Source organism: Zootermopsis nevadensis, unplaced genomic scaffold, assembly GCF_977971745.1.
Source record: "Zootermopsis nevadensis isolate Lab colony 2312 unplaced genomic scaffold, Znev_1.0 Znev_ptg000030l, whole genome shotgun sequence".
NCBI lineage: Eukaryota > Metazoa > Arthropoda > Insecta > Blattodea > Termopsidae > Zootermopsis > Zootermopsis nevadensis.
The window spans coordinates 10,586,683-10,600,599 of NW_028259162.1; the positions used below are offsets into that span (position 1 = coordinate 10,586,683).

Here is a 13,917-nt window from a genome sequence, read left to right on the forward strand (position 1 = left end):
CAATTTAGGAGGATTGCATTAATGTAATTTAAGTATAATTATTCTACCATTTATTCTCTGTTTGTACCGTCGTTGCTATACATTTTGAACTTCGTCGCATTTTCTAAGGATTTGTCATGTCTTTATTTTTATTTTTTCCCTTTATTCTGCTGTTATAGTGCCTTAAATTATTCCACGATCGCTAACAGCATCGTTAAAAATGGACAAATAAATATGTCCTGTATGATCAGACATGAACATATACATCGTTTTCTCTGCGTTTACTTTTATAGGACTGCAAACCTTCATTCAGTACTACTATTGTTTTGGAAATGATTCATCTTTAAGTATTCTACTTTTTCGGAGCTGGTTCTGCTGCTGTCTTCAGGTAAAACTGATTATTCTGTTGGGTCCAGTAGAAGGATTTTAATGCACCACTGTTAGAACCCTTCAGAGTTATATAAAACTTCTTATTAGTGTTACTTGTATAAGATACGCGATGGGTTCAGAATTTTGAAACGAGGCTAAACTGAGAAATTGACCAGCGTTTAGCCGAAGCATCAGATCAGAGGGAAGTTTAAATAAATTAACATTTTAGATTTATTTATATAGTCTACAATGATTATTCTCCATTTGTTATCATGGGTGCTTCGAAGTAATGTAAGAGAATTCCTCCAGCACTTTTCGAGTCTGAAAGTTATTGAATTCCACGTAAAGTAACAAAGAAAATCTCATATAATTATTTTGTCTGTATGGAACTTTAAATGACGTCAGTCAAATTACTGTAATCTTGCACAGGCAGGCCTATTTAATCTCTTCGTTCTTGAAATAGAATTTTACGGCAGACATGTCTTCTAAGAATGAAGGTATTGTAGATCCATAGAAACTGATTTCTAATTTTTGTTGAAAATTTTGTATTTTACTTTTGGCGTTTATGATTAAATTCGATAGTGGAATTTTATAACCGCTCGAGGCTTTCCGGCGTTCCCTGTACCATATAGTGGTATCTGCTGAAAAAATCTCTCTAAACTGTGTGAATGATTTAAATAATGTGAATAAATATTTACGCTTGCCGTAGTAATACACTGGCAACTCTACCGTGATTCGGTTAACGACCTAAGGGTAGAATTAAAAAATTTGCTTCAACTCCAGACATGTTTAAATTGCGCTTTTGTAGATGTTTCTATTCTCTGTAAAGTCAATGCTCTGCCTATCGGAAACATTGTTTTACTGTCATGAATGTTATAACTTTCTCTCTGCTACAAACAAGGATGTATTGATTCTAAAGTTTTACGTCTTGTGTTTTATTTGTGAAATACGCAGTCAGAAGGAAGGAGGGGGGGACAATGGTTACTAGAAATAACAGATGGAAATTCTCAGAATATTTTCATCACACAAAGATATCAGGCAACTCTAAGAATTTTAGAAGAGCGACATTGTATATTGTACTAGATGTGAAGACCATGAAATATTCTACTGCCTCTTAATTCGTGTGGAAGAAACCAGTAAAGCCAAGATTAATACCGGTACACATGGCTGGGTGTCTGCTTAGTGTACCTGGGAGATCATCTCATTCATTCAACCACGTTCCTTACTCCTAACTGTCAACACATAAACGGATCAACTCAGAAACAAACTTAAAGGAATTAAACGGAAAATAACTTCGTCTACATTTGTGTCAGACTTTCGTATCAGAATACTGTTTGTCGACAGCTGGCACGTTATCACGGTAGATTATTTGTTATGGTGAGTCTTATGGGCTGGACGACCGGCGTTCGATTCCCACTAGAGGTATGATTTTGTCTCCTAGCTATCGTTACGTGATGGGTTAGATTTTTTTCGTCATCACCGTCATGACGTCTAAAAATGAGATACACAAGCAGACATGTTCACAAAATTGAAAAGTGATACGCCGTTCCTTACACTTGACTAACTTTTTGCGAGTTCAAGTTAAATTAGAGTAACTAACTAACTAACTAACTAACTAGATGACTTACAGAACACGAAGTTTCATCACCGAACTCACCAATGCCCTCCACCACATTCTCAAACACTTGTAATATATGTTCCTCCCTCTGAGTGAGAGACCATGTTTCGCACCCATACAAAACAACAGGCAAAATTATTGTTTTGTATACTTTAATTTTCAGGTTCCTAGAAATCAGACGGAAAGACAAAATATTTTGAACTGAGAAGTAGCAAGCATTTCCGGAATTTAGTCTCCTCCTAACTTCCTCATGAGTATCATTTTGATTTGTTATTGTTGATTTATTAGCCACCCTAAGATAATTCTGCCCGCCTGTCTGCTGACGAGATACTAATATGTACTTAGTTTTTTCTGAATTTACTTCTAGCCCCACCTGTCTACTAGCCTCTAGTAAAACTTCTGCGTTCCTCTTTATTGTATTCATATCGTCCCCCAATAAATTAACATCATCAGCATATGCCAATAGCTGATTTGTCCCATTCAATTGCAAACCCTCCTGCCTATCTTTGACTTTCCTGATGGCATATTCTAGCGCAAAATTAAAGAGCAATGGAGACAAAGCATCTCCTTGTTCCAGACAAATTAGAGTAACAAGAATTGAATTATTTTGCTGTTGGTGTTGTGCACGCTAGGGTTCTAAAATACTGGGCCTCTAGATGTAGAAATATAACGTCTATGTAACGTACTCCCAAAAATAAACATTTTCGGTTAGATCTTTCTTCAACGAACTTCGTAACTGTTTGATAATTATGAGAGTAGGCCTATGCAGATATCTGATGCGTGCCAAACAAAGACACAAATATTTCAAATAAATTTGTAGATGTGTTTGTATAAGTCAAATGCCAAGTTCCAATGATTCACGACAAAAATATTTCGAGTGCTCGCCAAGTCGTTATTTTCCGTTTTCTTAAGATTTCTATTTATTTCCCATAGCTGTATCAACACACACAATACTGAAAGTCGCGGCGGATTGATTAACATTCCTGGATTGTGTTTGGGAGGTCCAGGGTTAAAATGTCGGCCCAGAGACCGGCTACTCTGGCTCAGGTATTTCGTGGTTTTCCTCAGCCCTTGCAGTCAAATGTCGGGTAGTACCTTCAAACACGCCACGACCGCTTCCATCCATATCCCTTTCAACATATTATTCACTAATTATTGTGTCATTTGGCGCTAAGTAGTCAGAGATAGTGCCAGTCATAAATTAATTGAATAATTAGTAGTTTTCTTTGGTATTTTATAGTAGTTTTAATATAATAAGAGGAAGGGCGCTAAAGCAAATTGTCTTAATTTCAGTTTCGATCAAAATAACCTTACAATTTGATACTAGTACAACATTTATTTATGTTAATAAAAATGGAAAGGATAGGAAATTAAGAAAGAAATTTACGGGCAGTGTTCTGATGTAGTAGACGCGGAGCTATTTAACGTTCTGCATGCCAGTGACATCTAGCGTAAGAATTCGAAATTTACGTGGAATAAAACGTTTGCGGATTTTTGTCATGCACGGAAATTGCACAGGAAACAGGAACAGAAAAGTGTGCACGCTGATCCGTATAGGGCTAGAACACTGAGCGCTCAGGATAAGTCCAGTGCCTCAACCCGACACCAGCGACATAGAATATGAACCAACGCATATGTGCGCCATGGGTCATTTTAGGGAAACTTTGAAGAAAATTAAAATATGATAGGCCTTCAAGTAGTACAGGTCACAAAGGCTTCTAAAAACATACTGACTCCAGGGTCAGACTTCCACTTGCTTAAGATAGTCATGGAAGTGTTAAGATCCATTTTAAAGTGATTAGACTTGTTGTCCAGAATTTTGCATACATTTCTCATCTCTCCCATGCGTTAGCAGCCACATCAGCAATGGAAATATAATTGCTGCAATAATCACTGTCATTCCTTATGTAATTTCTATTGTGTCACAAAGACTCATCCAAATCAAAGAAGATATCTTCATACTAAAGTTTTGACTTCTATGTGCCACAATTATGAATTCTGGACGTTTAAAAATTGCATAGTCTCCGTCAAAATCTCAAAGCGTCAAAAAGATACTCTGGTATATCGAACAAATATACCGAACACTGCAAGCTTATTATTTTTGACATTGTTATATTATTAGTAGTGGCCGGCACTTGCGCAAAGGACTGATTTTGGTCGTATGAGGTGGACCCGTCCGACGCACGCTCTAGAGGGGTGTCAGCTTCAGTTGGTTTCTAGCTCTAGTTGTATTTAGATCGTTGCGTCACAGCAGCTGAGGCTGTGAGACCCTACTACTACTGGGCACTCCTCTCTCGGCTTACACATCGTGCATTTAGGTGCCACGACTACTCGCGCGACCTCTAGGAGTAAAATACAGGAAGTACAAACATATATAGTACTATAAAGGATCTTGTGGTGGCAGCATATAACACACTGTTTTAGATGGGAGGCGTAAGCTGTCGCCTCCAGCGGAAGAATGATGCACCTTCAGAAGGAAAGATTACAAGTCAATAGTTTGAAGGACCGTGTCACAGACGGTTTCATGTTTTTGATGGGAGCGATATGAAGAAGATTTTCTTCTGGATTGTACACCGTTCAGCCTGGTAAAAGTTTACCGACGTTTCGGAGGTGCTTACTGCCTCCTTTTCCCACTGGCTCCCTTGCCCTCACTCCATACAGCCCAGACAGACATTAATCTACTGTCCACAGACCAGGAGAAATGCCCTGCGGGGGGAAATCATTTCTGGTGCTGTGCAGGGGGAATGTTTCATATCAGCTGGACTAGAGGGCTGCTATTGGTGGGAAGTGTGATACGGCAAAGTTTTACACTGCTACTCACAGACTGAAAACATCAAGCATTTAAGAGTAGCGTGTCGTAATGTGCTCTGAGGGTGTTGTGATAATATTCTAAATTAAATAACTCTGCCACTGTGAGATAATCTTAAAGTTGTACCCATTAGAACACATGGAAGCCAGTTGTCTGTTGTTCATTCAGTGGTTGTGGCTATTAGGATGGGTCGTCACTCACCGCGAAATCTTGCGCATGCGCGTATATCGCATTCCTAGCAGGGCTTTTCTCCTGGTCTGTGGACTGTAAATATAGGGTATGAGGATAAAACAATTGAAGAAGTAGAAACAGCTAAATTTCTTGGTCTACAAATTGACAATAACTTAAACTGAAAAACGCGTATTCAATACTTTATGCCTAAACTAAGCTCAGCATGCTTTGCTTTGAGGACTGTCACATCACTCATGAAAACAGAAACTTAAAATTAGTCTACTTTGCTTAGTTCCATTCAGTCATGTCTTATGGAATTATTTTCTGGGGAAACTCAACAGACACCAAAAAAAGTATTTTATATCCAAAAGAAAATCATTAGAATTATGGCAGGTACTAAAAGGAGAGCCTCATGTAGAGTTGTTTAAGAAATGTAATATTCTTCTACTAGCCAGTGAATTCTTGCTCTAATTATCACCATTTGTAGTGGACAATATAGAAAATTTTCAAACAAACTCAGATCTTCAATAACATTACAAGATACAGATAAAACCTTCATGTGCCAAACACTAACAGTAGATATCAAAAAGGAGTTTACTGTACTGTAATTAATGTATTCAATAATCTCCCCTTCCCCACTATAAAAAGTCTTGATCAAAATACAAAGAAGTTTGAGCCAGGATTAAAAGAGCATCTCCTCTCACTCCTTCATAGTTCAGTGAAATGATAGAAAGAAGTCCAATCTATTTTGAATAAGTTACAAAGATAAGATAATTCCATCCCCACCATAGGCACAGGGAGTCTGTTATTAAACTCTGTTCCTGTTTTTCACTCCTTCCCTCCCTGAATGTGAGGAACTGCAGATACATAATGGATTCTCCCATGGATCAATACTCTGTTTCCATGGCAATCCCATACTAGATTCCGTCCAACCCCTTTCCCCCACACTTTACTAGTTAGGCATGAGTGTGTGTACTCACTGGTGTTGAAAGTAGGCCATGGTGGGAGACCATCTCATGTTGATGTTTTTAACCATTGTCATCCCTTAGTACTAGTCCTCACTTCATTTAAACAGTGCTGTATTGAGTTTGTTTGGGTGTTAAATAAATAGCAAATATTTATTTCATTTGTATATTGGATTAGTATTAAATTAAAGAGTTATTAAAATCTCAATTTTATAAAATAGTTTAAAATGTACAAGATAGGGAACCAAAGAATAGTCTATCCTGTTATGTAATGGTGTCCTGCTGTGTTGAGAAGATCCTAAGTAGTACTGATTGAAATAAAGCAAGGTGAGTGCTGTTGTAGTTCTTCATGAAACTGTGATATAATATAACATAATATTACATATTATATAACAGAAGATATGTTTGAAATTCTAATTTTTCCACAGCGTGATTTTACAGTATAATATGAAATGAATTACGCCTGATTCAAATGGGAATGTTACAAAAGTTTGGTGTTTTAAGTGTTGGGTCCTATGTGCTTAAGTACCAGAAAGAGTTTTTTTCTTTAGTAATTTCATTAGTTTTTCCACTTTCACTTGCCCTATCCAAATAATCAACATAACCTGAAGATTCTCAAATTTTGTATCCTTCAACTATTTTAAACTTTTGTATATTTCTGTTTATTATTGTTGTTGTTGTTGAAAATGTCTCCAACAGAGCGCTGACTGATGGGTATACCCCATAAAAGGTAGATGTAGTTGACAATATTTTACTGTCTTGCACCAGGTATTGTTCCTCACAGGTGTTTGCAATATCATTGGCCCCGTCAACAAGGGTGGAGTGCTCTCTGTCCTTGTTCACAGAGCCATGGCTGCCTGCCTGCCTGCCTGCCTCATAGCAAATACATGCATTTAAATTTTCCTCAACCACATTAGTCATTCACAACTGTCAGTTACATTTGTTCATTAATTCATTTTTTTCATCTCCCCTCAAGTTCATCCTTACACAGTATTATTTCTCTTCTTTTCTTTTCCATCCCTTTCTTTACTTTCAGATTACATGTAACTCCTCTAAATAACTTAGTGCATGGTCTTATAACTTTATTTAAATATTAAAATTAAGTGTAACTAGATAACATCAATAAATTAGATTTATGGGATAGCTTTTGGTCTTTCACTTTGATCCTAAGTCATATCCATCATTACTATTAAAGGTGTTAAGCTTGATCATCATCACCATCATCATAACACTTAAGTGGGCTGTTCCAATTCAGAATCACTTCTAAAATTATGAATCAGTTTAGACAGCTGGCAGGATGGGTGGTAACCCCATCACCAGACCTCTGGCTACACAGGACAACACAGCACAGAAAGATGAGGTCAAATATCCATGCCTTAAGTGGGATTAAAACTCATGAACTGAGTATCCAGATGGCCAAGACTTATGTCCTAGACCAGTGGTATTCAACCTTTTTTGTTCGCGTACCCCCATATATAATTTCTCTTCAACTTTGTACCCCCAAAGTTGTTGGTGTATAATTAAAGTTATACATAGTATATAATCTACATCTAAAATAAATTAAATAAATTACATTACTGATTATTCAGTGTTTATCATAAAATATATATATTTTTTAAATTTCACATACCCCTTAAGATGTCTTCACGTACCCCAGGTTCAATACCACTGCCCTAGACCACATAGCCACTGAGATTGGTTGTTAATTTTCTTTGTCACATAATTTGAATAACAATGAGAGGCCTCTGAGACCCCTGTAGTTTAGTATTAACTACATAATAATCATTATTACAATTCTTTTCATTAGGACAGTGAAAAATGGCTAAGGTTGATGGAACTGGTTTAGGTTACTCCTACCACCTTCCTTCTGGCGGATGGAGTCTGAAAATTCGCAATGCTCTCTCACAATTCAGTGACTTATTCAGTGAATTTAACCGCTATATTGCACCAGCATATCATCATGATCGATGTGAGAGGTAAGAAGCCATTGCTCTTGATGACAGGAAAATTTCACAATTACTTTCTATGTAAATTTCAGTAAAGGTTATGTTCATGTTAAGCAAATGTCATTCAGTATGGGACCAACTAGGATTGCCAATCATTCCTGGCCAGGTTCAGTTTTCTATTATATATCCCGTCTTTTGACTTTGTCAGATTCTGATAGCAGCCAGTAAGAATTATGACATCACATACTGACATAATTTCTTTGTTCTGTCATTTTTTAATGTTTGTTTCCCCTGTTTTTGTTACGTTTATATTTATGGCATAGTGCATGGGCTCTCTACTTTATAAAAGGGATAACAAAGTATTCTGCATAGAACTGAATGTTGTGATATATTTCTGTTGTTTGCGTACAGGTCAGTACAGATGCGGCTGTATTCTATGCACAAACGAGAGTTTGTCATGGTGTTCTTAGCATTCTTTGCATGCTTTGGACTTGGTCTGTTCATTGGCTTAGCAGGTAAATAACAATAATTTTAGGGACTAGAAACTGAAAAATGAGGCCCATTTTTCCTTTCTGAGAGGATCACAAGATATTTGTTTTAATTCATTATACACTTAATATTTTTCTTCATGGTGAACACAAATTAAAATCTTGTTTTAATATATATTTTAGAAGATGTGCATATAATTTTAAATTCTATGGGGTTATGCTAGAAGGTTTGTAACTGATATACAGACATTTCCTTGACGTATATTCCTGGTAATACTGTCATTGATTCATTTTTAAATATTATAAATGAAATACCTAAATTTCCTTTACTTTTTTATTTATATATGTATTATACAATGACACCATAGCTCTGATTACATTCTATTGAATGATATGATGATTAATAATAAATTATAAAGGATACGTAAGGAAGTAGTCATGGTCTTATTTAATGTATTATTTCACCATTTACTTGGAGAGAGTGAGGAAAACCATGAAAACCTTCATGATAGTCTCTGGGCCAAGGTTTGAACCAGATACCTCCTTATTGCACAGCTAGAGTGCTAACAACTCAGCCATGATATTTGGTCCCTTAATTAATGTTTAGAGCATTACACTTAAATCTTGTATAAATAATTCCATAAGATTTTTAACAGTAATATATATTACAGTTCATTGAGTTATTCTTATATTACTTAATAATACTCTTTGTACTGCAGAGATTATACAAATATTACATCTGTATGACTCATTAATTAATGTGAATTTTAAAACATTGTTTCCTTGATCCTTTTCCTTAAGAATTATGAATTAATCTAAGGAAATCTTATTTAAAATGTAATAAAAGATTGTTATTTTATTTTATGCACTTTTTTAGATGAAGTTATGCAATTTTTTTCCAGCATGGATAATCCAGAAATCAATTTAATCTTGTCACTTGATGTACCCAGGTCCACCAATCACAAGCACATCAGAACAGAGAGCTTCTGTCCTCATATTGAAACAAAATGGAAGTGATTTAGCAAATGGCCCATTCTTAATGATGACACCGACAATGTCAACATATAATCAGCAGCTTTGGGTTATTGCCAAAGTCACAACTGACAACAAAGATGGTGAGGGAATTTGCATGTTTTATCCTGGCTCAGTTTAAATAGATCTTAACTCTGTGATTCTAAGGTTCATTTAGATGATATTTGAAACTATAGTTACCTCAAAGAAAACTAAATTTCTTCATTACTGTGATCAGTTGGTTTAGGAAGTAATTTATGTTTATTCTTAGAATCATACAAAACCCATTAATACACTCTGTGTGCAAATATTCAGAGTCTGTGATTGTTAAATCCCATGATGTGTGTAGGGTTTGCTGGGCTTTAAAGTGTTAAGTAAGTTGCCAATACATTTGGAGGATAAATGTAAAGAAAAGAGAATGAGAAGTAATTGGTAACAGTTGATTAATAAAACTTTCAATTATTAATTTGTTGCACAGAATGTGTGCAACATTATTTTAAATCTCTCATAAAATATGATATTATTGCTTTGTCCATGATTAAAATTTCATTTTGTAAGAACACGTAAATATTTTGGTTATATAATATTTCCATTCATCATCAGTGACGACATGACTTAGTTACACCTGTTTTTAAATAGTGTTCTTAATACAAATATTTTCAATTATACTATTTTGGAATCAGCTATAACCATAAGTCATTAGCTTCCTTAGACCAAGGTTATCAGATTAATCCACATGAATATAGCTTATAATTCTGGTTGAATTGCATTAAGCCAGTTGCTACTTCCTATCCACACTTCCTGATCACAGTGACAACATTTAGTGAAGATATGAAGCTTCTCATTTCGAACTTCCTGTAATCTTACATTAATTTCTCTCTCTTAAGCCCTCATCACTGTTCTAAAATGCTCCCAGTGTTTGCTCATTCCTTACAATCAGAGACCTAGAGAGACCAAGTTTCACACTCATGTAAAACAATGACTGAATTAGTGTTGTACATTGTAACCTTTATGTTCCTAGTCGGGTAGCTCAGTCAGTTTAGTGACTGACTACAGACTGGACGATTGAGGTTTGATCCCTGATAGGCGCAGAGGATTTTCTTCTAGCCTCTGTATCCAGATCAGCTCTGGGGCCCACCCAGCCTTCTGTCCAGTGGGTACTGGAGGTCCTTTCCATAGGGGTAATGCTGACCACTCATCTAGTGCCAAGGTTGAGAATGAGTAGGAGCTAAACCTCCTTTCCTCTGTGCACCTACATTGTGTGTAACAGGATGGTTTTCTTTCCTTTGTGTTTCAAACGCGAGATCGTGAACAAAATAATTTTGAATGGTTTCAACATTTTGTAACACATGGGCTTTTGTGATGAGGAATTTTTATCTTCCCACTCAGCCCCTCAAGCTGAAGACCAAAGCTGTCCATGACTGTTTATTTAATATATTTGCAATTCACAGGTATATATTTCCTGTGTATGTTGAATGAGTAACTTATCAGAGTGCAGTTTTGTTCTGTTTCTTGCTTTCTTTTGCAGATGAAAGCTTTGACAAAACTTTTCATGTGAGTGTAGCCATTGAAGGTGTAACAGCAGACCACAAACCAGTTATAATTCTGCATAGCGACAGAGCACATAACAGGTATATATGTCATTAACTTTTCAGCCCAAATGGAATATCCTTCACCATTAACTCATATTGTCTAACCTCAGTTTTTAGTATGCATAGCTAATAAATTGTACCATTTCACCAAGCATAGTGTGTAAACTTGAGAGACTTATGCTTTTAAAATTGCCAGCTTTGATCCCACTTCATGAATTGCATAATCATAACTTCCACATATATTCTGTTTCATCATTTTACGATATCCCATTTACAGGCACAGTCTTATTGTTTGATACAGCATCGTAAAATAGATGGTTAACCAATGGGATTGTAGTGATCTTAAAGCAGGCACACTTGTATTTCCGTCTTCATTCTCTTCCATTAGGTTTATGTACAATAATGACACTAAGTTGCATTCTGTTATCTGTGGAAAAACCTAAATATATATGTTGTATATTAAACTGACCAACTATGAATAATTTAATTTTTCTAATTTTGAAACAGTTAATTAAAATATATATAAAACGAAGTACTATTCTGCTTAATATGAAACTTGGTGGAGTAATTCATTATAGAAATATTCTGAAGACATTACTGAGGTGTATATTTTTAGTTGATTAATGGCTAATGGTTTGAAGACAAGTCAGTTGCATTAGTCAGCACATTAAGTAAAACAAAATAAAAACTTAAAAGCTACACACAATTAACTTAGCCTTAATTTAGAAGTTTCATTTCCTCAGCAGCTACTTGTAATTGTTAAATTGTCATAACTGAGGAAAACCACAAAAAGATCTCAGTGTAGCCTATCTTCTCATCAAACTGAGGATCTCTTTGAACTGGATTGAATTGGCTCAAGGCAGAGTACAGTGAGAAGTTTTTATAGTGATGGTGATGAACATGTGTTCTGTGTCAACTGGAAATTACTTGATAACCTGAATAACCACCAGTTATTCCTAGAAGACTTTGTACCATGGGGTTTATTATGCTATTACCTGTATTGGGAAGACATTTCTACAGTATGGATGTGCCCAAATGTAACACCCAAGATTAAAATAAGGACTCCATATTGCAGGACTCGTCACCTTATATGTGAGCGTCAGTCATGTGAAGAATTTATGGTCCTCCATCTTGGTTTTCTTGACTACACGCACTATATGTTGACAGTGCGTTTTCATGGACTGGAAAGTTTTCATCAGCGCTATAACATAATTGAAGTTATGTTCTTTGTAAGTAGCTGTGTCTTGTATGCAAAGGCAAATCCTGGTCTAGAAGTCATGTCATGTGGAAATGCAGTATTATTAAATCCCCCAAACAATTGCATCACAATGCCAAGGTATTTTAATAATAACAATATTATTATCATGCAGCGATTGTGCTATAAGTAAAATATTTATTTTATTTTTCTCAAATTTTAGTGATATGGTGGCACACTATTAGCATTCCCATGTATATCTTCACAATGCCTTTAATTTAAAGCAAACTATCTTCATGTATCTGGATGTATTTTGGAAGACAACAGAAATATAATTTAATGTTTATGATCCAGTAGATTACAGGCCTTCTAGATCACAAAAAGCAGTCTGAACAGATAAGATTTTATATCTTGAACTGAAAATGCAGTGCTTATAATGGTTATATAAATTATAATAAATAAACACATAGCTTGTAATGTTGAACATACAAGAGTTTTGTGTATAGAATTATAGCAGTACTAATAATTCAATTTCTTTATTAGAGTGTTTGCCAACAGCCAAGAACCTACAACATGCAAGCACTAATAAAAGTGTATAGTAACAATACTTGACTAGGACATATTAATTAAGATCATTCATTCCATCTGATCATATACTATAGAATACCTGTGTTAACTTATGGTCTTCCCTCATTTAAGAGTTAAATTTCTACATCCACAAAGAAATAGCCTCAATGATAAATTGTCTCCATTCTCCTGAGTTCAGTGTTTAAATTCATTGCCTACTCACTAAATGAATCTTAAATGAAGAATTTGCTATAACTATCTAACTAGATGCCTTAGGGAACCAGAAGGTTCATCACTACATTAACCAAAGCCCTCCACCAGTCCGTGTCCTGGGCCAGCAAAATGAGGAATTAGCTATATATATTACATAATTCATACTGCAAGGATTTTCTGTATTTTTCAAAGGATGATACTGTAATTAAATTGTAATGAAGAGCTTAATCCTGGCTAAATTTATTTCTGATGATTCAGTTTTGCAAGAATCAAGTATTTATTTATATTATCTTTTAAATAGTTTTTGATAAAAGCAGTTTCTGTTAGGTACATATTGTATAGATGGAAAGTGTTAATATTCGTACTTAATAAAGTAAATTAATTAATATCTACAACACTAAAAGACAAATGTTCAGTTATCTACAGAACTTAACTGGGAACTAGTGTGTAATAAATTCATCAACTTTAATTTACACATGTACATGACAAAACTGTTCAACTGTAATCTGTCATTAAAGTGTGATTCTTATTAACCTTAATTTCAGTTTAAGAGTTACAATCCAGCATTCACCCAGGTTGAAATTTGGTTCCGGTTTGTCTTTCTCCTTGGCACATTTTCAGTAATGGTAAGCCACAAGATTGTACATACATCCAGCTAGACCTTGTTTAGATTTTAATCCTGCATGAAAGATCTGTTTATATAATTCATTAAATGCTGTAAGGTCAGATTTGTGTTCCAGTGCATTAAATGAAGCAGCAAACAAACTGCATTCATTACGGGTTGTGTTTCAGTGTTGGTTTGCACATTCTTTGAGAAAATTTGCAATGTATGACTGGTCAATTGAGCAAAAGTGGATGTCTGTTCTTCTACCTTTACTCCTGCTGTACAATGGTGAGTCAAACTTTACTGTGACACAAGAAAATATTATGGCATTGCAATAAAGTAAGATATATGTTTTTAAAATCTAAAACTTCTTGACAATGGTGATGAGTC

At 35.3% G+C, this 13,917-nt stretch overlaps 1 protein-coding gene across 10 annotated transcripts in view; it reads left to right on the top strand.

Annotated features, from left to right (window-relative positions):
• The window catches only part of LOC110827189 (transmembrane protein 181), a 119,971-nt gene that overhangs the window by 100,136 nt on the left and 5,918 nt on the right, over positions 1–13,917 (top strand). For 7 of the 10 annotated variants that reach the window (XM_022058604.2, XM_087358971.1, XM_022058608.2 and 4 more), the window contains 7 exons: positions 7,719–7,887; positions 8,269–8,372; positions 9,296–9,460; positions 10,885–10,987; positions 12,024–12,177; positions 13,469–13,549; positions 13,716–13,815. In XM_022058604.2, the coding sequence (XP_021914296.1) occupies positions 7,730–7,887; positions 8,269–8,372; positions 9,296–9,460; positions 10,885–10,987; positions 12,024–12,177; positions 13,469–13,549; positions 13,716–13,815 (865 nt within the window). In that variant the 5' untranslated portion in view covers positions 7,719–7,729. Of the gene's footprint in view, positions 1–4,416; positions 4,552–5,094; positions 6,239–7,718; positions 7,888–8,268; positions 8,373–9,295; positions 9,461–10,884; positions 10,988–12,023; positions 12,178–13,468; positions 13,550–13,715; positions 13,816–13,917 lie in introns of those variants that run through there. The other 3 variants (XM_022058606.2, XM_022058605.2, XM_022058612.2) reach the window with 3 other exon arrangements.